Source organism: Leiobunum rupestre, chromosome 6, assembly GCF_980474605.1.
Source record: "Leiobunum rupestre chromosome 6, qqLeiRupe1.1.hap1, whole genome shotgun sequence".
NCBI lineage: Eukaryota > Metazoa > Arthropoda > Arachnida > Opiliones > Sclerosomatidae > Leiobunum > Leiobunum rupestre.
The window spans coordinates 48,854,669-48,880,965 of record NC_143389.1 but is presented as its reverse complement, the minus strand read 5'-3'; the positions used below and the strand labels follow the sequence as shown (position 1 = coordinate 48,880,965).

Here is a 26,297-nt window from a genome sequence, read left to right as displayed (position 1 = left end):
CGATTTAACATGCACAATTTATAATTTTTTTCGAATATTTCTGAATAATTCTCGGTTATGGATAAATATTAACAATCGTATAATTTCTTATTCAAACGCCGACCTCTACTCCTTGCAGAGACCCTCTCAAAGATCAAATGGTTGTTCATCACAAAATCAAACTAAGACGCTGCAGTCGCTCAGAAGTGAAAATAAGAAAACTATAAAAAATAATTAAAAAACGACCGCTTTGTTTTTAGCGTGGTTTTCGCTTGACGATTCCCCTGCAATATTACGAGATTATAAAGAACGATCTAAAATAAAATAGTGGATATTACTTTAAATTTAAATTGGGGCCCAGTTATTAACTGTTAGAAGGCCCAGAAAGTTGATATGGTGAAGCCCCAACCCCCCTGGAAGTTGGGCCAAATTTGTATATAAAAATACTTGAAACATTTTAAAATACTAGCACCACCTCTGGTTGCCCGTTTTTTGTGACAAACAAATTTATTCCGTTAGCCACAATAATGTTGTAACTTTACAATGCCTTTAATTAAATCGCTATTTAAAAAATGAACCAGGCTTAAATGAAAAACTCATTCACATTCATTTAAAATGAGGTCGCATTCATTTAAAATAGGGTCACATTCATTTAAAATGAGGTCGCATTCATTTAAAATGAGGTCGCATTCATATATATTGATGTCGCATTCATTAATATTGATGTCACATTCATTTATATTGATGTCGCATTCATTTATATTGATGTCGCATTCACTTAAAATGATGTCCCATTCATTAAAATTATGTCTCAAGCAGTCACCCAGATGTCGCTATCAAAAAGAGATGATTCGTAATCATACGCAGTCGCTACTATCAGTTTTCTTGAATAAAACTATCGCTTTTAAAACATAAATGGAGTGCATTTAGTAGTCAGTTTCGCAGGTATGAAATATTGTCACAATTAATAAAGGTGTTGTCGCATTAGTCCACGTTAAAAACATAATTAATTTTTTTTTTAATTTTTAATATTCTGAGGCTACCAATAAATTAGCTTTTTACTTTACCTAATTTGTTGAATTCGTGTAAAACAGTGTTGCATTAAATTGATTGCCGTCTCCTTAGATTGTTTTTTTTTCTAAATCTGATAAAAAAAATTCTGGTTAGGAAATACTCTTTCTATGGATGTCGCATTTGAAAAAACGATTGTCGTGTTAATTAGCGTTACACTCGCAAATTATTTTTTTTTAAATTTTTCATTATATTTTGGGGGCTGCCGTTTAACTAGCCCCCTTATTTATCTATTATTGGTCATATTCCAATCTGGTTAGGAAGAACTATTTCTATTGATGTCGCATTTGGAAAAATGATTGTCGCATTGGTTGGCGTTAACGACGTAATTTATTTTTAATTACAAATTATAAATATAAAATTTGGGGGCTGCCATTAAATTAGCCCCCTTTTTTATCTATTATTGGTCACATAACAATCTGGTTAGGAAGAACTATTTTTATTGATGTCGCATTTGGATAAATGGTTGTCGCTTTGGTCCGCGTTGACGACTTAATTTTTTTATAGAACTTATTTTTTATATTTCGGGGGGGGGGGCTGCCATTAAATTAGCCCCCTTTTTTCATTTGTCTATTATCTCATAACCTAATTTGTCGCATTCGTTAAAAATAGTGTCGCATTAATTCGCATTGACGTCTCTTTATATTAAGGTTAATTAAAATTATGAATTAATATGGGGGGTTACTGTTAAGTTAGCCCCCCCACTTTCTCTATTAATTTTCTCATAAACTATTTTTCGCAATCAAAATTATATCTGTCGCATTTCTTCGCATTGACATGTAGTGGCTATGATATTCTGTTCTGGTTGAATAACGAAATTATGGGGGCTGACGTTAATTTAGCCCCCTTTTAATTTTGCCCCTTTTAATTTTAATTATATCTCGATAATGGTTAAATCACATCTCTTTCACTTGCTGTCGCATTGTGGGTGCATAAAATTGATAGAGAAATTTTCTGGGAAATCAAAAAAAGGGGGGGGGGGCAACTTAATCGACCTGTGTTTCCGTATTTATATTTGATGATTCTCGATCTGGTTCAATCGATTATCTCGTTAACACGGCTGTCGCATTCGAATAGCGGTGATTATTTGTCTTAATTCCAACATGGGGGGCTAGTATTAACCTAGCCCCCAGATTTGTTTGTTTAATTATCTCGTGAACCGAGCTGTCGCATTCGATAATTATGGTGTCACATTTCTTCGCATTGACGTCGCATTCATTTAAAATGGCGTCGCATTCATTTGCATTCATTTAAAATGGCGTCGCATTCATTTGCATTCATTTAAAATGAGGTCGCATTCATTTGCATTCATTTAAAATGAGGTCGCATTCATTTGCATTCATTTAAAATGAGGTCGCATTCATTTGCATTCATTTAAAATGAGGTCGCATTCATTTGCATTCATTTAACATGGCGGCCCATTCATTTGCGTTAAGTTAGCCCTTCCCACTTACGATAGTGATTATCTCGTTAACTAAGATGTCGCATTCGAAAGTAAGGGTGTCGCATAACGTCGCATTGAGGTCGCAATCGAATAAAGGTGTTTGGAGGCCTCAACTGTTATAGGGGGGGCTCACGTTAAGTTAGCCCCCCCCACTTACGAAAGCGATTATCTCGTTAACTAAGATGTCGCATTCGAAAGTAAGGGTGTCGCATAACGTCGCATTGAGGTCGCAATCGAATAAAGGTGTTTGGAGGCCTCAACTGTTATAGGGGGGGCTCGCGTTAAGTTAGCCCCCCCACTTACGAAAGCGATTATCTCGTTAACTAAGATGTCGCATTCGAAAGTAAGGGTGTCGCATAACGTCGCATTGAGGTCGCAATCGAATAAAGGTGTTTGGAGGCCTCAACTGTTATAGGGGGGGCTCGCGTTAAGTTAGCCCCCCCACTTACGAAAGCGATTATCTCGTTAACTAAGATGTCGCATTCGAAAGTAAGGGTGTCGCATAACGTCGCATTGAGGTCGCAATCGAATAAAGGTGTTTGGAGGCCTCAACTGTTATAGGGGGGGCTCGCGTTAAGTTAGCCCCCCCACTTACGAAAGCGATTATCTCGTTAACTAAGATGTCGCATTCGAAAGTAAGGGTGTCGCATAACGTCGCATTGAGGTCGCAATCGAATAAAGGTGTTTGGAGGCCTCAACTGTTATAGGGGGGGCTCGCGTTAAGTTAGCCCCCCCACTTACGAAAGCGATTATCTCGTTAACTAAGATGTCGCATTCGAAAGTAAGGGTGTCGCATAACGTCGCATTGAGGTCGCATTCTATTGGTTGTGTTTCCGGGTTGATAGCTGAAAGTGGGGGGGCTGTCATTAAGTTAGCCCCCCCTTTTGTTTTAATTATTCCAACTTAACAATTATGTCGCATCTTTTTTTTTTAGTTTCGCATAACGTCGCATCGAGGTCGCATTCGATCGCAAATGAAAGTTTTTAAAATTGTAGAGAGGGGGGGCCAACTTAATGGAGCTCTGCTTTGAAATTTTCTTTTGCAAAAAGTTGTTAATTTACTAGAGCGACTTTGAAAGGGAAACAAAAGAATGTTTTTTTTTTTGTCTAAAGTATAGGCCGACGATGCCTCGAGTTTAATCTAGCTGACGTCCTGCAGAATTTGCATCTCTCTCTCTCTCCTCCCCTCTCCCCTCTAATCCAAATAAGTTCTCTTCCCTCCATTAGAAGTCCCGGCTATGACGTCAATGGTACGTCATGGCGATATAATACGGGGATTCTGACGGGGGGAAGGCGGACGCGTGGCCTCCCCGCTTAAGTGATTGGACGGAATTTTGTGGCCCACTTAATTCTAAAAGCGAGCGGAGCCGATGACAGAACCAAAGCAGAACTAGCTACGCTTTAAGATCCTTTTAAAAATAATTTGCCCTAAAAAAACTACTCTATCATTGATGGCTTTGCCAGGAAGCCCGCATCGTTCGATCCGGGCCAACTTAGGATAAGAAAAGGCTTAAACAATGATGCTTCAAACATCAGCAGGCCCGACCAGAGAGAGGGGAGTGTCGGTAAAAATGACGCGGACCCATGCAGCCTACGGTTTTTCTCCGAAAAAGTATAAACTGTTCTCTTTGGGGCCCGGAATTTATATTTCACCGGGGCGGGGGCCCGCTAACTACCTTTAATATAAACGGTTCTCTTTGGGGCTCGGAATTTATATTTTACCGGGTCCCGGGCCTGCTAAATACCTCCAGGATGAACCGTTCTCTTTGGGGCCCGGGATTTATATTTCACTGGGGCCCGGGCCCGCTAACTACCTTTAATATAAACGGTTCTCTTTGGGGCTCGGAATTTATATTTTACCGGGTCCCGGGCCTGCTAAATACCTCCAGGATGAACCGTTCTCTTTGGGGCCCGGGATTTATATTTCACCGGGGCCCGGGCCCGCTAACGACCTCCAATATAAACGGTTCTCTTTGGGGCCCGGAATTTTAAATTTTCCCGGGGCCCGGGCCCGCTATCGGTGGCCCTGAACATCAATTAATTACTACATATTACCCGACACGAACGCATATCAGTCGAACCATTTTAGAAACCTATTTTTGATCGGATATGAAAAAGTTTGTCCGTCATCCAGCGCCCTTAAAATATCACCCATAAACTTAAACCAGGAATATCTCAGACCACAGATGGAAATTTAAAATTTGGTATTTGCTACGACGCAGTTGCTCGGTAGATTAGATTTTGTGTTAAATATTGCATTCAAATTTATTCACTTTTACGGCAAAATACGCGAAAAGGTAGAAAAGTACATAATGAAAAAGGGGACGAAAAAGCTAAACCTTAAACAAATTTGCAGAAATTTAAAAAGTTACGAGTGACTCGACCTTCGATATACCAAATAGATGTTAGAGTAAAAAAAAAAAGAATTTAAAATTAAGTAAAATAGCCAGAATTTCCAAGCGTTAGACCGGTTTCGCCTTATTTGGGGTCATCAGTACAGTGAGGGAAATCTGGCAAGCGAGTAAGCGACGCGCCGAAAATAGAAGCTAAGCCTAATCATTAAAAATTTCAAAACTCGTCGCTTAGCAACGGAAAGCCGGATAGTGGTGGAGAATAAAATATCTGGACTTTTTAAAAAAAAATGTGTTTTTGTCTGAGATGCTAGCAAAACGTCTTTGACCCTTTATCAAAGGTCAACTATAAAGATTGGTGTATATCATCGGGTCCACTTTGTTTATCCAGAGTCTGCGAGGGAATATCTTTTGTACTTAACGTCATTGAATAATAGAATGCCCGAGAGACGCAACGACTAATATAATAACTTGGCGCGACGATAATGACTTGTAATGGAAGCACGTCGCTTTCAACACTTTAATGTAAACGGAAGTTAGAAAGTTGTTGTTGTTGGCAGGCGAAGAAAGTCCACGATAATCGCCGTCAAATTGATATTATTCCGCTTTATGGCCAAAAACGCTCTTAAAATCGTCTTTTACAACCCCGTTTGCTCGCTATTATCTAGTAGCCATACTCCGAAGGACTACAATGTATTTAGTCAAACCTCACTTTGCAGCTAAAGCGAAGGCGGTAAATGTCGCTGAAGCTATAAGTAAATAATCACTTATAGAAAATGTAGAAAATTTCGCTCTTATAAAATATCAACAGTCAAATATTATTGTCGTCGTTAAATTATCCAATTCAAGAGTGGTATTTTTTCGTGGAAATATCAAGTACGTTGTACGAAAAGCGTAGTTTCTATTGTCAAACCAGGGCCGTTCAGATGGGGGCGAAACCCCGGGGCCCGACTGAAGAAGGGCTCGTGACGGGGGCCCATCGCCTTGACCTTCACCCCTCCTTTGTAAATATCAGTTAGACGACTTAATTTGCCCCTGGGCCCTAAATGTATCCGCGCGGGCCTGTTGACAACCATATTCTGGTCAACCTTATTCGGTCATTTGCGTGTCGAGAAATAGGCCACGTGATTAGTTCAACGTCCCTTAAATGGCGTAACAATAAACAAAACAATTCTGGTATTAATGATATTCGGTAAAACACTGAATCACTGCCGGTGAGCGCTGCGGTATGTTTTGAGAGATATACGAAGTCGAGTTAATTGATTCATCCACGCTTTGTTTTGGTAACGTTCTCAGTGTGATACGGTGTCGCCCCCTGCGAAACAAAACGCGAAACTATTCAACGCGTACATCCGTTACGAAAGTCGTTCTTTTTTATACTGTCGATTCGGATTTAGTATCTAAAGAAAATAGAGCAAACTGTACCTCCTGTCCCTACTTCGAGGGAAGATCTTCGTCTTGGGCATGAGAACCCCTTTCCTTTCGTTAGGGCTTAATCGAAACCTCACCCTTTTCGTGATCGCGTGTTTTATTCAAAGGTGGGAACCCCGTGAGCGTCATCCTCAGCGTTGCTCGTTTCCGGTCCACCCTCGTCAATTTCAAGAGGCTGATTTCGAATTATCCAATTTTGTTTTATTGGTAAGCGTGCTTGTGTCGGATGTACGGGTTATCGGACTTTTGACATAACCTAATTTAATATTTCGTACCTTGTTGCTTTTATTTTTTGTAGTCCTACCTGTATTTTAATAAAAAAAAATACACATTAATTGCGAGAAATATAAGATAAAATGTTTGAAAACCTGGAAGATACAGGGGCGTAGGTACGTTCTAGAAGTTGGAGGGGGCAAAGATAAACGAAAAGTGGTCTGGAGAATGGTTTTTAATTTTAAATGGAATGTAGCTTCTCCGAATGCATGTGTACTTGTCATTACTATGTAAATTGACGGGAAAAGACTGAAATTTAAACACAGTTGAGGTTCTATAAACTGTATATGCTTTTAAAATGATAATTTGACTCTTTTGAAGAGTTCAACTGACCAAAGGTTGGAGTGGGCAATAACATAAGTTGCCCCTCCCAGCAATATTCTAGGGAGGGGCATTGCCCCCCCCTGCCCCTCCCGGTTCCTACGCCCCTGGGAAGATATGCAGTGTTCTGAAGTGGTAAATGACAAATAATACCATAACTCAATTTACAGCCAATATTTTTGTTTTAAATTCTACAAAATTGTTATTTAAAAAAATATATATTTGCCATATTTTAGTCAAATAAATGATCAGATTTTAGGCTAGAAAAAGACTTTTTTTAAACTATATAACGATTATTCTGCAACCGTCTGTTAGATTATTTTTCTACTTCTTTTGTTTTGGCTTATTTAAATTTTATTGCATTAATTTATTATTAACCATTAGGTAATGCCATAAATCTATAATATTGCTCCATAAGTTTGTCACTTTGGGGAATATTTTACTGAGAGCTAGTAACGTGGTGACGTCATCACAAGAACAAAATCTCCCCCTAGCGAGGCGCTGTCAAAGGCTACGTGTGGCGCGTTAGCAAGCGGACGTAGCCCGTAATGCAGTCTGTCTTGTGAATAGCTCTCAGTAAATTTTGGCTTGTGAAGAATTGGAAGTGTCACACTTATGTAACGATTTTATACACTTATGGTAACACTGAAGATGTGTTTTCTTACCAGCGGTATCAGATTTAACGGCTAAGCCTAACATTATGATTAGTACCTATTTAGTACTGTCTTGAAAGCAAATCTTTTCGAAGTACCACGATTTTAGTTATATTCAATGCACGCTCTTCCCAAACATTTTATCATATATTTCTTTAATTACGACTCTCTAGCCCTTGTTGAATCTCTTCCCATCTTATAATTTATTTTAAATTGAGATTTGAGTATGCTGTCTACATTTGAAACGTGATTATGTAAATATATTAAAATATTTTATTTATTCCTAAGCGTAGTAAAATTTTAACTTTCCGCGTGTTGGTAATTTATTTAAATATTCGTACGCCTGTTCCCCGTTTTTCCTCAAATAGCAAAACCAAAAAATAAGAAATATTAGAACTCCGGCCGGATCCGGATTGAATATTACGTGAAAATATTTTGCGGCAAACAAGATTTAACGCAGCTTCGTTTTCTATGATTTTCGTAAAACGCAGCTGTTCGCCTGAAAAAGACAAGCCGTAAAAATCAGTTCATTAAATTGATTCTATACGAGTTTTCGCTTTTACAGAGGGGAAAAATTTAAACCAGAAAAAAAAAACATCCGACCTCCTTGAAAGCGTTTCGAGTTCGCTCTCGAACCACCAACCGGCCCGCTTGTCAAAGAATATAAAAACGAAAGGTCAACGTGGGTCAAACCTCGCTGGAGATTCTCTGGTAGAGTGCGAAACGTATCAGCCCCGTTCCCCCAAAATCCTTCAGAAAAAAATGATGAAAAATGTATCTTTGACATTTTTTGGACTTTATCTCCGCGAAATAAACTAGATCGACTCACCCGAGACACCGTGTATATGCAAAAATAGAAATATGGTTATAAATCGTCGGCTTACCCTGCTTAACGACGTGGACCAATGTCAGGCTATAAAGTGTAAGATATTCTTTACTAGGGATGCACCGATAAATCGCCGATATATCGGCGGTAATATTGGACGATATATCGGTCGATATTAACAAAGTTATGTATTATAACAGTGGTAGTGAAAACTCGGAACTACTCCTTCCGCGTTGAGTTTGCAAGTTCTCTCCCCATTGGTTAAAGGGGTTTTCCCCCGAGTTCTTCGGTTTCCCCTTCCCCTAAAAACTTGTCGAGGTTAACGGTAATAGTTAGTGTAGGGAGCTGTTGGCTCGCGTGGCATGAAGGGCTTGCCACCACCCTCCTACGCGTTGTAAGCCGGCCACCCGAACTAAGGCATTATAAGTCGCTAGATGACTTGGGTCTAAGGTGGTGCCTTGGGTATTAGCCTAGCTGATTATTATTATTATTATTATTAGTGTATATGATAAAATCATAGTAAAAGACGGTTCAGTACACTGTCATATCATTTTATTCTAATTTTTCATGAAATCAGTTTGCAAGAGTATATCCTAATATGTTTCTTTTCATTTTACGTGATACATATTTTCTATCACAAATCGAATATCGTTGTATTTTATTTGTTTAAACTCGTGACCCCCTGTTTAAAAAAAGGTACGATCTAGCTTCTGAAGACTGGCGTACGTGGCGCGGCCAATCAAATCAAATATTATCATTCGTTAGTTAATCGAGAATTTTCCTATTTCTAAATGTTTTTCTGGAAATATTTTTCTAATACCGGTATCGGCCAATGTCGGCTTCGCTTAAGCCGATATTGGACGATACCGATATTAGAAAAATAGACCGATATATCGGTGCATCCCTATTCTTTACAGGGCTACCACATCTTCTATATTTTACAATATTACCTTTATTTTTAAAGTATTCATTTAAACTACTTTCGTATTTTTCCAAGAATTTTTCGTAATTTGCCAGTTATAATTACGTGTTTTGATATAAATTACAATTAAAAACTACAAAGTTATTAAGCATTTTGTACAAAATTACTTCAGATTCAAGCCCAAATGTTTTATACCCTTTTAAAAATCGTTCCATTTAAAAACCTTTTAAAACCTATATTTTTCTGTAATTTCGGAGGCGACATTCGTATAAATCCCGTACACTCTTGAGAAAAACGATTTTATAAATCTTGAAATCAACATGATAATAACGAAATCTGTTCGAAAATCAGTTTCAACATCTTAAAATCAGCCAAAAAAGAAAACGAAATCGTGCTCTAAAATCTTAAAAATAGTTTCTCATATTCAAATTCCACACGCAAAATTTGCAAATGTCAGCCCCTCGAATTTCACTTGAAATTATCCTATATTTTCCAGAAATTATCCCTATTTAATAATATAAATCGACTACCAATTTCCTATTTGTATTTTAAAATATTTGAGTTTTTCTGTGGTCAGCCTGTCAATAGGCTAGAAAAATATACGCAATGTTAAGTTAAAAGGCACCACCTATGGACTGCATTGTAAAGAATGATAAAATTAGCGAATAAGTAGATTAGTCCATTATAAAAGGGATAATAAAGCTAAACCCTAAACAAATTTAAGAAATTTAAAAACTTACTAATAGGTCTTCGAGCAAACAAAAAGACGCGAAACTCGAAAAATATAAACGAAAAAGCTTTTAGTTTTTGTTGAATATATCGTTTACCAAACTATATATGGATCTTAAATCGCGTGTACCGTGTGCATTTTGGTTTTAGTACGAAGAAGCCTTGAAATGCGGGTTCAACAATCTTTAGTCCGTGTCTAAACATATATTTTCCGCCGTATTATGACTGCTAAAAGTTATCTCTTTTTTACTTTGATATGAAACAGCGTTTTTCCCTCGCAGAGACTTAAGTTCAGGTTGAAAAAAATTCTAATGGTTCGCCACGTGCGCTTTCTAATATTATTTCTTAAATTTATATTCTAATGAAGCTTTCATTTTAAAACACTGTTCCTAAGTTATATTTTTTGATACTTAATCGGTAGTTAGAATCTTACAAAAACACCTGGTGAATGTAGCGCCCTTATAAAATCCAGGTGGTACCTACGCTCCGAAACTAATTTGTGACGGTATGAGCTTAGGCGCCCTTTCAAGGACGGGCCATCGGCGAATTTCATTCCCCTTCTTCCATCCCCCGTCCATCCGAAAAACCCTTTGAGACCTATTTTGTCACACGCTTCGTAACAGCTGCGATTCGTTTCTCTCCCCGGGCCATTTTTCGCCCCCAGTGTACCCTTTTAATGATAGCCATCGCACTTTTATACTCGTCCCGATGCGCTCCTGTTAGTTTTCAATTGGTACCGTTTTACGCGTATTGAAATGCGGGATTTGTTGCGGCAGGATGTGATGGTGCGATGCGGAGACGAAACTTGCTTTCGGAGGCGCTAAATTTTAATTTCTCAGCGGGGCATTTCGTCCGGAGTAATTAAGCAAATCTTTCATCTCTCCTCTTCGCTCTCTCGCCTCGGCTAATTAGCGAATCTCTTCGTCGGCGATGAACTGAGCGCGTGCGCGTCGCGACAGTCTCTAATGAGCATTTTCCCCTATTTTATCAGACCGCTGTGTTTTGGACGATGATGGGCCCACCGAAACTCCCCTACCCACATCTTTTAATTGGCTATTTTGGGTATAATTTTGTCGATTAGTACTTATTATTTTTCTTTCGCCGTGGTCCCTAACTAGATATCGACCCATTAGGAGTTTGGCTACACCTCCTGCCCTTCATTGCCCTCCAAATATCCGTCGACCTGATAGCCTTAATTTTTTACCCCTTAATTCTTTTTTGTGTTTGATATAGTCAAGTTGAATTATCGGCTGCTAAAATTGGCACTCTTGTTCAAGGACGTTTTTTAGGTATAAACTTATTCAGAAATTGCTAACAGGGCAAAAGAAATATTTAGAGCGTAGCCCTTAGACTTTCAATTTTAATGCTTTTATTTCTACTAGATGGCGTCAATTTAAATTAATTGATTCTTCAAAATTTGTTATAAAAACTACTTTTAAGACTTTTATGTAAAAACTAAATTTCAATGAAAATTCTTAATAAAAAGAAATATGGAAAAAAATTATTTTTCGCGGTTTTTAAATGTTTTTAGAATTTTTACGTTACATAGAGTTGGCGGATATTTTAAAATCGACCTATAATGGACCTTTATTCCTTGACAAATAAGTCTATAGAGCGAATCAAAATAAATGGCAGTGTACACTTTGGGGTCTAGTACCCTAGTCGAGGAAAAGAGGTGAGCCTGTTTTAAAATTGCGATTTATAACCAGGTATTTATTTTAGTAGTATCAGGCCGACCCCGTAATAATATTGTCGGCTAAAAATAGCCCACCGCCATTGTTGATAATAGGATTAGGCGCCGTCGAAGATTTAATCTGCCAAAGTAATAACAATTTATACGGCTTCCTCCGGGAGCTATCGGCCACACTATAAGCTCTCTCCAACAGTCTTCATTAATTCTCTGTTGAAGACGCTATGACCATTGACCTACATCAAGAACCTCCATTTATTCTTTAACGTCTATAGGACGACGTTTTTCTCTAATCGGAAATTATTTACGAGACCTAAAGTTAAACATACTTTTAGCTAAATTTAAGGACATTTAATTTATCGGATAAAGTCTTTTCGGGAACGCTTGTTAATTATTTGGCAGAGTGGCAAATGATGGAAATTCATAAATTGTTTATTTTTCGAGACGAAGCTGGTAACCGCCAGTTCACTCGACCCAATTTTGTCCGTAACTAGATTTTCGCGAAACACCGCCTTAGGCATTACAGACACCGAAAATAGGTCTTATTTGCATTTGCTTCGAAGTGAAACTACTTTTAATAATTGATTTTTTAACAACGAAGAGATCAATTTTGGCGAAATTGTGTTTTGGAGTTGATCTTAATATAGGCCCTACTTTATAGGCTAATTTTACAAGTTCTATTTCCCTAGAAAATAAATCAAATCATTAATATTAGAACACAGAGATAATAGTTTATTTTTGAAATTACTATAAAATAAATGAAATCTTTAATATTAGAATACACAGACAATAGTTTATTTTTTAAATTAATAGAAAATAAATGAAATCTTTAATATATCAAACTAGTGTATTAGTCCAATTACTAGAAAATAAATCATATAGTTAATATTAGAACACCTAAAATAGTAAATATTTGTCAATAACTAGAAAATAAACCAAATCGTTATTATTAGACAACATAAAACTAGTGTATTAGTCCAATTACTAGAAAATAAATCAAATCGTTAATATTAGACAACATAAAACTAGTGTAATAGTCCAATTACTAGAAAATATATCAAATCGTTAATATTAGACAATAATTACTAGAAAATAATATTATAAAACGTATAAATCAAATCGTTTGTTTTTCAACTTAACCATAAAAAAATATTTGAACCTTCTTGAATCACGCCTCATCCTTTCCTTTTTTTTTGGTCATTGATAGCTGACTAAGCTTTTCTCAAAGAATGGATCCTGTACTACAATCTCGTCAGTTTAGCGGAGGTCCTTTTTTCGCCGCATTATCTACACGTTGAAAGATTTAAGCTTACCTAAGCCGAAAAGGACGTGGAATAATTGGAGTAAAGGGATTTTATAGCGACTCTCCTTTAAAAAAGAATGAGCCCACACGCTTTCTATTCCGCGTCAAGAAAGATCGACATTTTCTTTCAGCGATCTAGTTAGTCGACTGCCCCCGCGCGCTTCTTGACTTTTTGCGGCGCGAACATTCGAACCTATAGTCCGGTTGAAAGCGACGTCAACGTTCACCCAATTCCCTTACCTTCTCCAAAGCAGTCGATTCATTTTGGAAGTCACTATGGAACGGTAGGATTGGGTGAAAGAGGTTTTTAAAACGCCCGTCGCGTCCTCCACTTCACACCGACTTGAAAGAAAATGCGGCCCACCCATTCACGGTGACCAGACTTCCTATATTTCCTATATTTTTAATGCCATCTTATAAATTCCTTTATTTTCATCTATTTTCCTATAATTTCACGGTCTTTGAATATGAAATAACTTTTTGTACGTGTCAAGGCATGGTTGCCACACGTCAGAGAAATGGCAGGCAATTTAAAAATGGGCTGGAAAGGTCAGGAAATTTTAAGAATTTGTAAAAAGTCAGTGAATTCAATTGTATCCAGGGTTGGTTGATAAGTATCATTGATAATTATTCGACGAAAAAATCATGATAATTTTATCAAATTAAAAAAATTAAAATTAAATGAAGTTGGAGACACATGTTGAGCTGGATTTGGCAGTACGAATTTAATTTCAAAGCAATAATAATAATAATAATAATAATAATAATAATAATCAGCTAGGCTAATACCCAAGGCACCACCTTAGGCCTAAGTCATTAATTCAGGTTGTAAGCACTATATACCGCATTATTTATATTTACAACTATCCAAATTGAATTTTATCAAATTTTTAGTTGTTTTCTATGTAATTAGTCTCATTTCAGAGTGAGGGATAAGAGTTCAAAGTGTCATTTTTATTAAAAGGGATAAACAAAAGTATCGTTTTACTCCACATAGAAATTTGACGACTCACATCGGACAATTTCGTACATAAATGCGGTTAAAAAAGCTCCGATTTGTTATTTTTAAAAAAATCGGATAATTATCGTATAAATCGGATTTTTGGCCATCCCTGATTTTATCATGACACTTTTTGAAGGTAATTTTACTCTAGTTATCTGACAAATTCTATGATTATTATTTAGTTCCTTTAAGAGTTATGCTATTTTTTTTAATGTTGCAGTAATACTTTTGTACTGAAATGTAGATGGATTTCAATTTATAAACTTCTGATAAAAGTAAAATATAAAGCTAAACATTGTCTAATTTTGGTTTTAAAAAGTCAGGGAAAATATCTTAAAATGGTCCGGGATAATCAGGGAATTTGAATCTGATAATATTGTGGCAAACCTGTCATAGAGTATCTAGTGAAAACACCGCCCCTTGAAATGCACGGGCTTTGTAAATCCGCTAAGTGATCCAATATATCAAGAAAACAGTGTACAAAAAATTATCAATATTCTAGGTGATTCGAGTCAAAGTATACAGATATGCAATAATCACCTTATTATTTTTCCTATATTTTCCTATTTAGTGTCATATAATTGGCCTATTATATTTCCCATATTTGCCTATTTTATTTCCTATTTAGTGTCCTATTATTGACCTATTTTATTTTCTATATTTTCCATTAATTCGCCTCTAAAATTCCTATTTTGGCTATAAAATGTTCAAAGCCTTTCCCTGGTGACCCTGCCCATACCGAACATATCCAGCGTCTCTCCCTCATTCAAAAACCCCTTTTGGCATACAACGGAAGAGCACTTTCCGGGGGCTAGTGGTTAAAGGGAGAAACGGGAGATCTGGCCAAAATCACTTTTCAGGTTTCCTTATCCGCCGAGTTGCGGTCTATCGCAAACTTTTTACTTAGCTCTCATCTCTCTTTTTTCATACGATTACTTATTTTCCTAAATATATAAAAATCGAATTTCTAAAAGTAGTCAAGGAAAGGATATCTCGACGTTGCAGTGCTACCGGGCATTGTACGTCGTATTCCTCTCGAAGGCGGGCGTCTAGTGTTACCAAACACGCGGATTTTCTTTCCTTAATTCGATCAAAGGCGCGTCGGAACGTCAACGAGAAAACTCCCATCCCGAAGAACGATGGCCGTAGTTGGGAAAGGTCGATTGGCTTTTCCGTTTGGAAGTGGATGAGAAGATGATCTTGCGCTTCTCAATAAAATCCCCACTCTTCGCCGGAACTCTTGGGGGCGAACTAATGCTTTATCGTCGTTGCTATGACAACCCTTTGTTGGAATGGAGGGAAATGGCGCTCTGGGAATTAGGGATAAGGGTTTCTTCGACCATAAAGTGTGTTTCTTGTGTCATCTCGCTCCTCTTCTTTGACTTTTTTCTTTTCTTCCCATCGTTTTTACCTCAAGCGGGATCGAAGAGGGTGGTATTAGTGTGGGGGTGACTCTTCCGAGTGATTCCCCCCCGCCCAAAGGAGGGGGGTGAGTTTCTATTTTTATCCCTACCTCTTATCTTCAGCCGCTCGAGGCGCTAGTGACATCTAACGGTGGTTTACAGAAACATTTTAAAATTTATGGAAATAGCGTTCTTAATTATTTGTTCTTTACATTAATTACGTATTAATAAGCTTACGAAGTCGTTTATATAATATTACGTAATAATACGAAACTTCGCTAAAATTCCGCTAGATGGAAGTAGCGCTGCCGTCTTTATATTCTTTCATTCATGACCGGGAGAAAAATCAATGGATGCTAGACTTAGAAAGTGCTCTCCAGCGTTCTTTTTATTAAGCGCGCTTTTTGATGGAGAACCACGCGACGGATTCGAATTAAAATTTGCGTAGCACGTAACTCGATTACGGAATTTCGAAGCTATCATTTAGAAAAAGGGGGATTTTATAACTGCGTTAGAATTTATAGCGTTCATTTTTCCGTCGGATGAATCATTTTTGTTGTTAACATTATACGACGTTCATTTTCCCGTCCCCTAAAATCGATTCAAATGTCTGGCCGTTATTAGGCTTGATGGCTTATAACGCGGCCATTTAAAAAGCGAGGGGCGAGAGAACCCCAGTTTACCACACGCTTCATTAGTCCTCTACGACTAGACACGCTATTCTTGTTGAAACGAACAGCGACTTTACCCTATTTCTAACCTTAAGTCAAACTGCCCGATGACCGGCGTCGTAGGGACCCCCGTTAATATGATACTCTACGCCCAACATTAGGAAGAAAACGAGGATGACGCATGTAATATCGGACCCGCTGTTGTTAGGCGCGCATCCGAAAACTAGCCTATCCACAGTCCCAAACGCCCCGAAAATGGCCGCTCGACATTACATTAATTCTTTATTAATAACGGGAACTGCTAATGTATTTGTCGTCCCCCGCATTTCACCGCGTTTCTGCGCTCAGATCATCGCCAGTTTAAATCCGTTTTCAATCCTACCAGACAGGTAATTTGTTCGGAATAAACATTTTCGTTTTTATACACACACACACTTGAGTTTATGATTTTTAATGTTTACGCGTGGTTTTGAAATGGTTTGGTTACTTTGCAATTTAGAGCTTTTCGTCATCCAGATGCCGTCTTTACGAAACCAATTAGAAAGGAACCTCTCCTACTCCTTATTTTCTTTTCGGTTTTTTTTGAGCGCGCGCGTGTGTGTACACGAGGAAGTGAAATTGAAAAGCTGTTTGATTTGGCTCGCTGCCCTTTCATTCCGTTTTTCACCAGCTCCATTAAAATTGGAGGTTTAGCGTAGAAGCTTATGCATTTCAAACGAGTGCTAGTGTTGGTTATCCGCCTTAATATTCAATTCGAAGGCTGTGCCACTTGACGTCCTTTGCGAAATATATCAACTTGTTGGCCGATTTGGATTGACATTTTCTGGTCTAGAATTACCATAATGCCACCCCCGTAGTTTAGGGCTAAGTTATACTCGCGGGAAAATTATCCCCGTCTCAAAGAATGTCGGAATTAGAATCTGACGGCAAACATCAATTAATCACTACTAATTGCGACTTTCATTTTGAAAAGGTCTTTTAAACGGAGTTCAAATGATACGTCAAAAAGGAAAACGAAGTTCCAAAATATCCCGCAACTAATTAAACGCTTCTTTTATATCGCAAAATTTTATTTTATTATTTTAAACTTATTTGGACAGATTCGAAAATATTTTGAATTTTACATTGTGATAATAATTTAGGTCAATAATTATTCGATATTTCTACAGGATTGCCACGCGTCAGGGAATTTAAAAATAGGCCTAAAAAGTTAGGGAAAGGTCAGGGAATTTTAAAAATTTGTAAAACGTCGGGGAATTCAATTTTCTCTGGACACTTTTTGAAGGTAATTTTACTCTAGATCTATGACACATTCTTTGATTTTCATTTATTTCCATGAAAGTTTGGTTAATTATTTCCACATTGCTATAACCTTTTTACTCAAATATAAGTCCCTTTAAATTTATTAACTTCTAATAAAAGTAAAATATAAAATTTTGGCGTTAGAAAGTCAGGGAAAATCTCTTAAAATGGTCAGGGAATTTGAATCTGAAAATTTTGTGGCAACCCTGTTCTAGAAATTTTTACCTATAATTCTATGTATTTTTAACACTATCAGGGCCCCCAGAGGTCCTATAATTCCTATAAAATCCTATATTTTAAAAAATATCCTATACCATCCTATATTTTTAGCAAAACCCCTAAAAAGGCCTATAAAATCCTATAATTTTGATATTTTGCCCATTTCAAATCCCGCCACTCTGTTAAATTGCTAGATTTAGCTATATGATAAATTCCTGAACAAAGTCACTCTAAGTCTATACTTTTGTTATTGTTAACGTGGTTAGCTACTAGTATATTTTTGTGATGAAATGGTTCAACAGTTTCTATTTTTTATTTCACTAAATATAGATTTTGTTTTTTAAATGCATAAAGTTAGTAAATGAAATAGCATATTTAGTCCTATAAAATCGTATAATTTGAAAAAATAGTCCTATAAACTCCTATATTTTTAGAAATATAATCCTATTTTTCCTATAAAAATATTGAAGATTTGAGTGGGGGCCCGGCACTATTGACTGAGAACCCTGCGTTTACTTTTATATATAAATATTTTTTAAATTTTAAATTATTATCTTTTAAATTATTTGTTATTTTAGTTTGTGAGATGACCACCCCGATTACCAACAAAAATTCATATTATTTGCTATTTAAAAATTATTATTACGGTTTTTTTTTGGCGATATCGGTTCACTGTACTTTTATAGAGAGAGACAAGCGTCGGGAAAGAGGCGTTTTCCAGGTCGCGGGAATAATAGGGTGGTTGATATGATATGATATAACGTCGGTCAAAAAGCCGATAAAGCTTAAAGATCCATTTATAAGACTGTACATTGAGGGGTCCCGTGTTCCAGCGCGGTGTTGCCATTATCGAGGAGCTAAAAAAAGCTCTCCCAATCTGTCCGTCGTCCATCACCCAAAGATTTCTTCCCGAAAAGGTCAAAGTTAACCGGCGGCATTTCGTCGATAACCTTTCGCTCTGTTCTGCAACGCGGAAAAAGAGCAGAAAAAAAATCGAGAGATTTTTTCACTAAGAGCCATTTATCACGTTACGGAGTCGTTTAGGTTTTGGTACTTCACGTCTCCCGACAGTTCTTAGAATACAGTACGCCAGCCAAAGTCTATCGGGTAGGCTAAGCTCCTCGCCGCCTTCAACAGCGCTTTCAGGTAATCGACTTCTATTCGTCAGTCGTTCGATTACGTAGAAAAGTAGAATTTTTTTTCGACGATGGTCCGTCTAGATTTAAACGTAAGCCTCTATTGAATTTCGTTTAAAGCCGGGGCGGCGCGGACTTCACCGCACCCCCGCCTTTAGCCGGACTGTAAATTAACCTTCGACCCTGATTTAGGCTGAAAATAAGTATGGAATAAATGGAGCTATTTCGGCGATAAAGAAAAACGGGCTCGTGTTTATCCGGACTTCTTTTAAATTTCGAACGGTCGCCAAATCGTCCAGAACGGCGCTTTCATAATATCAATCATTTACTAAATATTGTCGGTAGTTTATCAAACTTTAATAGTTAAATAGGAAGTACCAATGTATTCGTCTTCGAATTTTAAAAACTTATAGAATTTAGAATTTGTAAACCCCCCCCCCCCCTTCTCGTACCGACGTTTTTTTTAGGTTAATGGTTTTAGTGAGCGTACAAAATTGAAATTGCCATAATTTATTTTTACGACAAGGAGGATTTTTAACCTCACTCAACCGTCAATGTTAAAAATATGACCGTTTTTTTATGTATTTGGCGCAATGGCGAACGACTTTAAAAAGCGTATTTTCGCAGCTCCTAAAATGGTCTCTTTTGTAACGATATTGCTCCAACAAAATTTATCACTTTGTTTTTTTTTTTTTGCGGTCTAGAAGTTGCGTAATACCAAGGACGTAGGTAGTACCGTATTGAACCTGACAATGATACGGCTACCTTGAATCCAATCCTTTTGGTATCTCGTCACTTCACCCACTTTTTCGTACAAAGGACATTCGTTTTACCCTATTAGGATTTATGCCGGATTTAATATTCTTTTGGCGGTTATTGTAAAGACACTCTTACAAGGAGAGTACCCGAGGTGTTTATTGCCGATTTTGTTCAAAGTCGCCTGTAATGTAGACCTATATGGGATATGAAATTTCCCAAAAGAAGACGTTGCACTACCCATTCGATTTGCCATGGCAACCGAAAATGTTTTTGACCACTTAAAACAAAAATTAAGATTATTTCCATATTTTACCCTAAAGGTATTACAATTTTACCCCAAAAATATTCCCATTTACCCAAACTTTATGAAATTTACCTAAATCAGGGTTCGTACACGACCTGGAAAACATGGAAAAGTCGGGGATTTGAAAATGTTTCCTAGAGGTCTGGGAAAAGTCAGGGAATTTGATAATGATTCCTAATGGTCAGGGAATAGTCAGGGAATTTTAAAATGGTCCAAAAAAATCCGGCAAATAAATTTTTGAAAGATGTATTAAAAATGCATAATAAATATTTTTTCAAGATTTTACCTCAAAACAATAATTAAATCTTCAAAAATGGTACGGGAAATTTTGCAATTTGGTCAGGGAAAACCTGGAAATGTCAGGGAATTTAATTCCGGAAATTTTGTACGAACCCTGTAAATGTGGTCCAAATGACCCATTTGGTGATTTTAAAATTTTAAAAAAATTCGTGAAACCGAGAAAATTCCTTCCTTTTTTAAATGGAGATTTTTTAAGTGGTCAAAAACATTTTCGATTGCCATGGCAAATTGAATGGGTAGTGCAACGTCTCCTTTTGGGAAATTTCATATCTCATATAGGTCTACATTACGGCCGTCTTTAAATTCAGGCGGTACCATTTGCGAATGTATAGAGCTGTTGGTTTCCTTGTTTTTCTTCCCTTCCGCCAAAAATGGCGATTGGCGAGTGCATACCCGTGGATTAAATGTTCCGGCACTCGCTAATCTCTGGGCGAGAAAGCGACTGGCTCGTAATCCGTACGACCTCTTAATACGTTCCGTAAGGGACTTTACCGTTCGTTCAGCTTGACGATTACAAACGCCCTACATAATCCTCGAGAGACTTCCGCTTGCCATTTAGAAGTGACGTCTGTGGGACCCTCCTCATTCCGCCACTTTTAATGACTATAGTCGAGCACCGAAATCGAGCCTAACGTACGGCCGAAGGCGGGAAGGTGATACTAAAAGAAACGATTGCCTTAGACGCCATTTACGACTCGACCATAAACCGCTATCCACGTACGCGCGTCTGACATTTTGGACTTTTTTTCGGCGTGGATGACCCTTGTTTGACCCCGGGTTTTTTTTTAGCCCCGGCAGATTGGAAGCCTTTTTCTCGATCCAGAAAGCGGGAGATTACGGGCTAAGAGCGCATTACGTTAATGGATAGTTTAACGTCTTAAAAAGGCTCTGTCTTATTGGCAGCTTGTATTGTCGGCGAGGCGTGCGAAGGAGTTCCATCGCGTCGTATTCTCCCACGACGATCTTGTAGTCTAGCATTCTCCGCTGGCTGGATCCATCTTTCACTCGAGGGACGCGTCGGACTATTTAAAAGCATCGCTATTTATTTTTAAGTCTAGAATTAAAAGCTGTTTTATAGATCCAACATTTTTACGTCACGTTATTTTATACTATCCTTTATGTCGTTTTTTTTCCTCCACTTCTTGGCGAGAGTACTTCGGGCCAGATTTGATATTTGTTTTTTAAGGATATTTGAAGTCGGGCGCTAGAGGAGTATGGGGGTTTGGTGGGTCCTTATGGCCGGCGTTTTATCCGACTCTCAGAATCTTAATGGTTTGTTTTGGCGAGAATCTCCTAATGCCTTTATTTTCTTCGTGCCGGCTATATAAACGTGACGTTATAATCAAAATTGATGTCTAAATCTTGTCGGGGGCAAAAAGCGGACACAGCCTGGAGAGGAATTTTAAGTAAGACGTTTCGCGCCTTATTGTTTACTCACGACTGGGATTTCAATTGTCCGAAGGATGTGGTCACGAAAATGTATTTATCCGACTTCCATAAAGTCTATTTTGTTCCAGATGAGGGGGTAGTCACTTAAGTAACCAGGTTTACAAATCGCGGGTAATCTGTAGAATTGACTTAAGAAGTTCACTGGAAATCGCACTAAAATTATGAGACGTTAATGGAAATCACAGACCAATTGTGCTAAATCAATGAAAATCTCAAAAAATTGTGGTCACTGAACCATTGTACGAAATCAATGGAAATTACAAAAATTGTGGTAAATCACTGAAAAATTGTACGAAATCAATGGAAATAACTAAAAAATTGTACGAAATCAATGGAAATAACTAAAAAATTGTACGAAATCAATGGAAATAACTAAAAAATTGTACGAAATCAATGGAAATAAATGAAAAATTGTATGAAATCAATGGAAATAACTGAAAAATGTGACCAATCAATGGAAATAATTGAAAAATTGTACAAAATCAATGGAAATAACTGAAAAATGTGACCAATCAATGGAAATAACTGAAAAATTGTACGAAATCAATGGAAATAACTGAAAATTGTACGAAATCAATGGAAATAACTGAAAAATGTGACCAATCAATAGAAATAACTGAAAATTGTACGAAATCAATGGAAATAACTGAAAAATGTGACCAATCAATAGAAATAACTGAAAAATGTGACCAAACAAAGGAAATAACTGAAAAATTGTAACAAATCAATGGAAACCACTGACAAATTGTGACCAATCAATGAAAATCACTGACAAATAACGCGAAATCAGTGGAAATCAAAGAATTTGTGATAAATCAATGTGAATAGCATAATGTTTTTAAAAAGCAGTAATGGTGCGTACACAACGATTGCCTACCCTAGGTTACAGATCATTATCATACTATCAAATAGATCTATCTCTAATTGTATAGAAAATATTCAATGGAAATAGGCTCGTAATTTCGTCCTTGTCGCTTCGGGAACCGTTCCCCGTCGCCACCTGCCTCTCTATCTTTAACCGTCCTTAAACTTCGAAGGGAAAAAATAGCTATTGGGAGGCTAGGTTATTTTTAGTTGACGCTAGAGACGGCTGTATTTTGCTAAATGCGTAAATTCGAAATCGTCGAAAATACGTCAACTCCTTTTTCATTCAAAGAAATCAGATTCTAAAAGTGTATGGAAATTTCAAACGCGATTGACACATTGAAAATAGTCATAGTTGACGTCAATTCGCACTCTAAATTCTCTCTAAGAGGGCGTTATGTAGCTCTAAATTTAGGTCCTGAAGCGATTCAGGGATGAAACTCTGGCGGGAAAGAGAGCGAGTGGGATGACGAACTTTGTCTAGACTCGCGTTAGGGGTACCCTCGCCGACTTCATATAGATTCGATCCCCAACTCACCCGACATTTTATTCCTTAACGGGAAGATACGGACTTTACCACTCGCCCAGCTTTCGCTCCAAATATCGCCTAATCTCCCGCCGCTATATAAAGAATAATAAGAACTCTATCGGGCGGAGGAAGTATTTTTCAAGATGTTCTTCGGCGCAATCTCCCTCTTTCGCGGATTTTTTCAATATCCTAGCGACGATGGGGGACCGCGGGAATAGAATGGAACGGAAAATGGAGGGTGGGATCAATCCATAGGCGGGGGGGGGGGGGGGTGGGAAGTGACGGACCCTTGTTTCATCCGCGACTGGTTCTAATTTCGGATTATTTTCGGAAACGTGGTGTTTTGTGTATCCCGTCAATTTGACAAAGAAGACGTGGCGAAATTCGTTAAGAAAACAAAATAGGAATCCACGCGCACATGTTTTTTTTTCCGTTTTCAATCACCGTTTCCTGCCTGATGTTATGGAACGAGAATATTGGCAGTTTTCGCGCTTTTTTCCACTGACGGATGCGCTTCCGCTAATTCATTATACCACCAGTATTGGTTTATTGATATTGTACCATCGCGATATTTAGACTTGTTTATTTTTATCCAGCGAGATGTTGATTTTTTCCAAGATACAATATTTACATTAAAAACGCTTTCGGTATCTCTGCTAAAGTACGTCTACCTAAAAAACTTAAACCTTTGGAAAATCTGTATATAAAATTAATAATTAAAGTCCTGGTCTTTGATAAGGTAAGATATTACAAAAGCATTTTTATAATCATCTTTTTGGTTTTTTTTGGGGGGCAACATTATTTTTATAATTTATAATGCAAATGATTAATCGGGCTTCGAGGGTACCTCTCTGTCTTACTTAACATTAATTTGCCAAAACATTTCACCCCATCCATTCAACGTGAAAATAATAATGAAAAGAATGAATTGAAGCCCCCTTTTTTTTGGTAAAAATCGTAACTGGTCACGACTTTTTTATCCAAGATTTTATCTAATAATCCCCATTGGCTAAAGCGCCCGTTAACCGTACCCGACCGCGCGCCATAAACTCAACGGTCCGGTGACCCCTTCGAAACGGCTTTTTCAATACTTTTCATTCTCGAGACCCGGAGTCCCGCCGATAAGGCTAGGCGCCCACTGGGTCTCCGTTTCGTATCCGTCCGGCCTTCCACGAGGCATTGTCTCCGTTACGAAGCGAAGGCCCGCGAAAGGTAGGACGGAGACGTTACGAAGAGCAGCGAGCGTCTGGCTTACGATGGAAGCGGACAAAAAAGCCGAGATATTCTCCCTTTCGTAATATTTTGGCGTCCCAGGTTCGGGCTCATCGAAGCGCGCGCAAACCGGCTTCAAAGTCTGCCTAGAAAATACCCTTCTTTCAAGGTCACGTGCCACGTGAAGTTGTTTTTTCCCCCTCGCGGGATTTGCCTCTTCCATACGCCAAACGCTCAGCTACGCCGCGGCGGAGAGAAAGATGGTCCTAGCGTTCCCCTCCAGCGACTCGGGTTCGTCGAGCGAATCCCAGCGAGCGGCCAGTCGGCTGCTAGCTTCCCTCAACGCAGGCAGTTCCCCGCGCTGAGCTCCCCCGTCGGTTTCGCTACCACAGCCGCCGCTTCGTTCAATGGAATAGCACTCAGCGACGCTTTCGGCGTTTTTCGTAAACAAAAACATTTGGCCGCGTCGTTTCTTCTCCTAAACAAGACTAACAAGTATTCGCGAACGTTTCTCGTAAGTGAAAAGGTCGCGGTCAAGTCGGCCTTTGGCGCTCGCCCTTGTTTCGCCGTGGAGATTGTCTTTGCTTTCAATTTATTTCTCTCGAAATCCGCGATGGTCAATTAAATATTTCGTCATGCGGAATGTTGCCATGTCCTGCTTCAACGCTCCTCTGGACTTGGATTGCGAAGGTAATTTAGCGGTTTACATTTTTTTAACGTTTTGTTTATTTGGGCTCTGCCCTTGGCTCCCCTTCATTATTTCGGACAGTGGTTTTATTTACTTTTTATTTTTCAATAATGGAAACCTGGTAAAAGTACTGTCACTCGGGGTGACTGTCCCCTTAGGATCCAAATAAGTCTAGGTGTATGTCACCTGCTTTGTAGCGTCATCGCGGTTTGGGTTATTTGTTATTGACGTATGCCGGGGTTTGTCAATGCCTTTGCTGTTGCGATCGACGTATGCAAATTGTTTAAAGACCAACAAATTGATGGATATTACGCTGTACTTAGTCCTTTCGCCTGGAAGCCATGTTTCCTTTCTAGGCAACGATGATATTTTGTTTATTACAGGGTTCGTACAGAACCTGGATAAGTCAGGGATCTGTAAAATGGATTAAAAATGTCTGGGATTTAAATCATTTTGTAAAAAGTCGGGGATAAGTCAGGGATTTTAGTTAGTCAACCAAACCACGTATTAACAAAGAATTTTTGACCTAAAATAAAATAAAAATGTCTAAAACTATAACCAAAAAGGTCAGGAATATTGGCAAAAATTGGTCAGGGATAACCTGGAAAAGTCAGGGATTTTAGATCAGCCATATTCGTACGAACCCTGTACTAGTAATTCCAAATATTTAGTATCATTTTACCTAATTTCGGTGAGATTTGATGATAGGAATCGCGACGGACATTTTAAATTTTTCTTACTATTTCTTGTCTACTTATTCTGAAAATTTAGAAAAGTGAATCATATTATGAACGCATTGACACTCATAGGAAGCTTGTAAAACGTGACTCACGCACTTCCTAGATTAAAGCCACCACCGCTACTCATTTCCTTTATTTTATAATTATCAGTATTTAGGGTGTTGACAAAAAATTAGGGAAAATCAAGGAATTAGCTTGTTGGCAATAAATTCAGGAATATATCAAGGAATTGGCTTGTTGGCAATAAATTAGGTAAATATCAGGGAATTAGCTTGTTGGCAATAAATTCAGGAATATATCAAGGAATTAGCTTGTTGGCAATAAATTCAGGAATATATCAAGGAATTGGCTTGTTGGCAATAAATTAGGTAAATATCAGGGAATTAGCTTGTTGGCAATAAATTCAGGAATATATCAAGGAATTAGCTTGTTGGCAATAAATTCAGAAATATAACAAGGAATTATCTTGTTGGCAATAAATTCAGAAATATATCAAGGAATTATCTTGTTGGCAATAAATTCAGAAATATATCAAGGAATTATCTTGTTGGCAATAAATTCAGGAATATATCAAGGAATTAGCTTGTTGGCAATAAATTCAGGAATATATCAAGGAATTGGCTTGTTGACAATAAGTTAGGGAAACATCTGGAAATTAGGTTTTTGACCAAAAAAATCTCGGAAACATCAGGAAATTAGGTTTTTGACCGAGAAAATCTTGGAAAC

The 26,297-nt window shown here is 37.9% G+C and overlaps 1 protein-coding gene across 5 annotated transcripts in view; it reads left to right on the top strand.

Annotated features, from left to right (window-relative positions):
- LOC149941319 (SLIT-ROBO Rho GTPase-activating protein 1-like) overlaps positions 1-26,297 on the top strand; it is a 127,210-nt gene that overhangs the window by 66,442 nt on the left and 34,471 nt on the right. Inside the window, exon 1 of one of the 5 annotated variants that reach the window (XM_090180206.1) lies at positions 24,253-24,833. The exons of the other annotated variants lie outside the window; for them this stretch is intronic. Coding sequence (XP_090036332.1) covers positions 24,779-24,833 — 55 coding nt within the window. The 5' untranslated portion in view covers positions 24,253-24,778. Of the gene's footprint in view, positions 1-24,252; positions 24,834-26,297 lie in introns of those variants that run through there. 5 annotated transcript variants of the gene reach the window in all.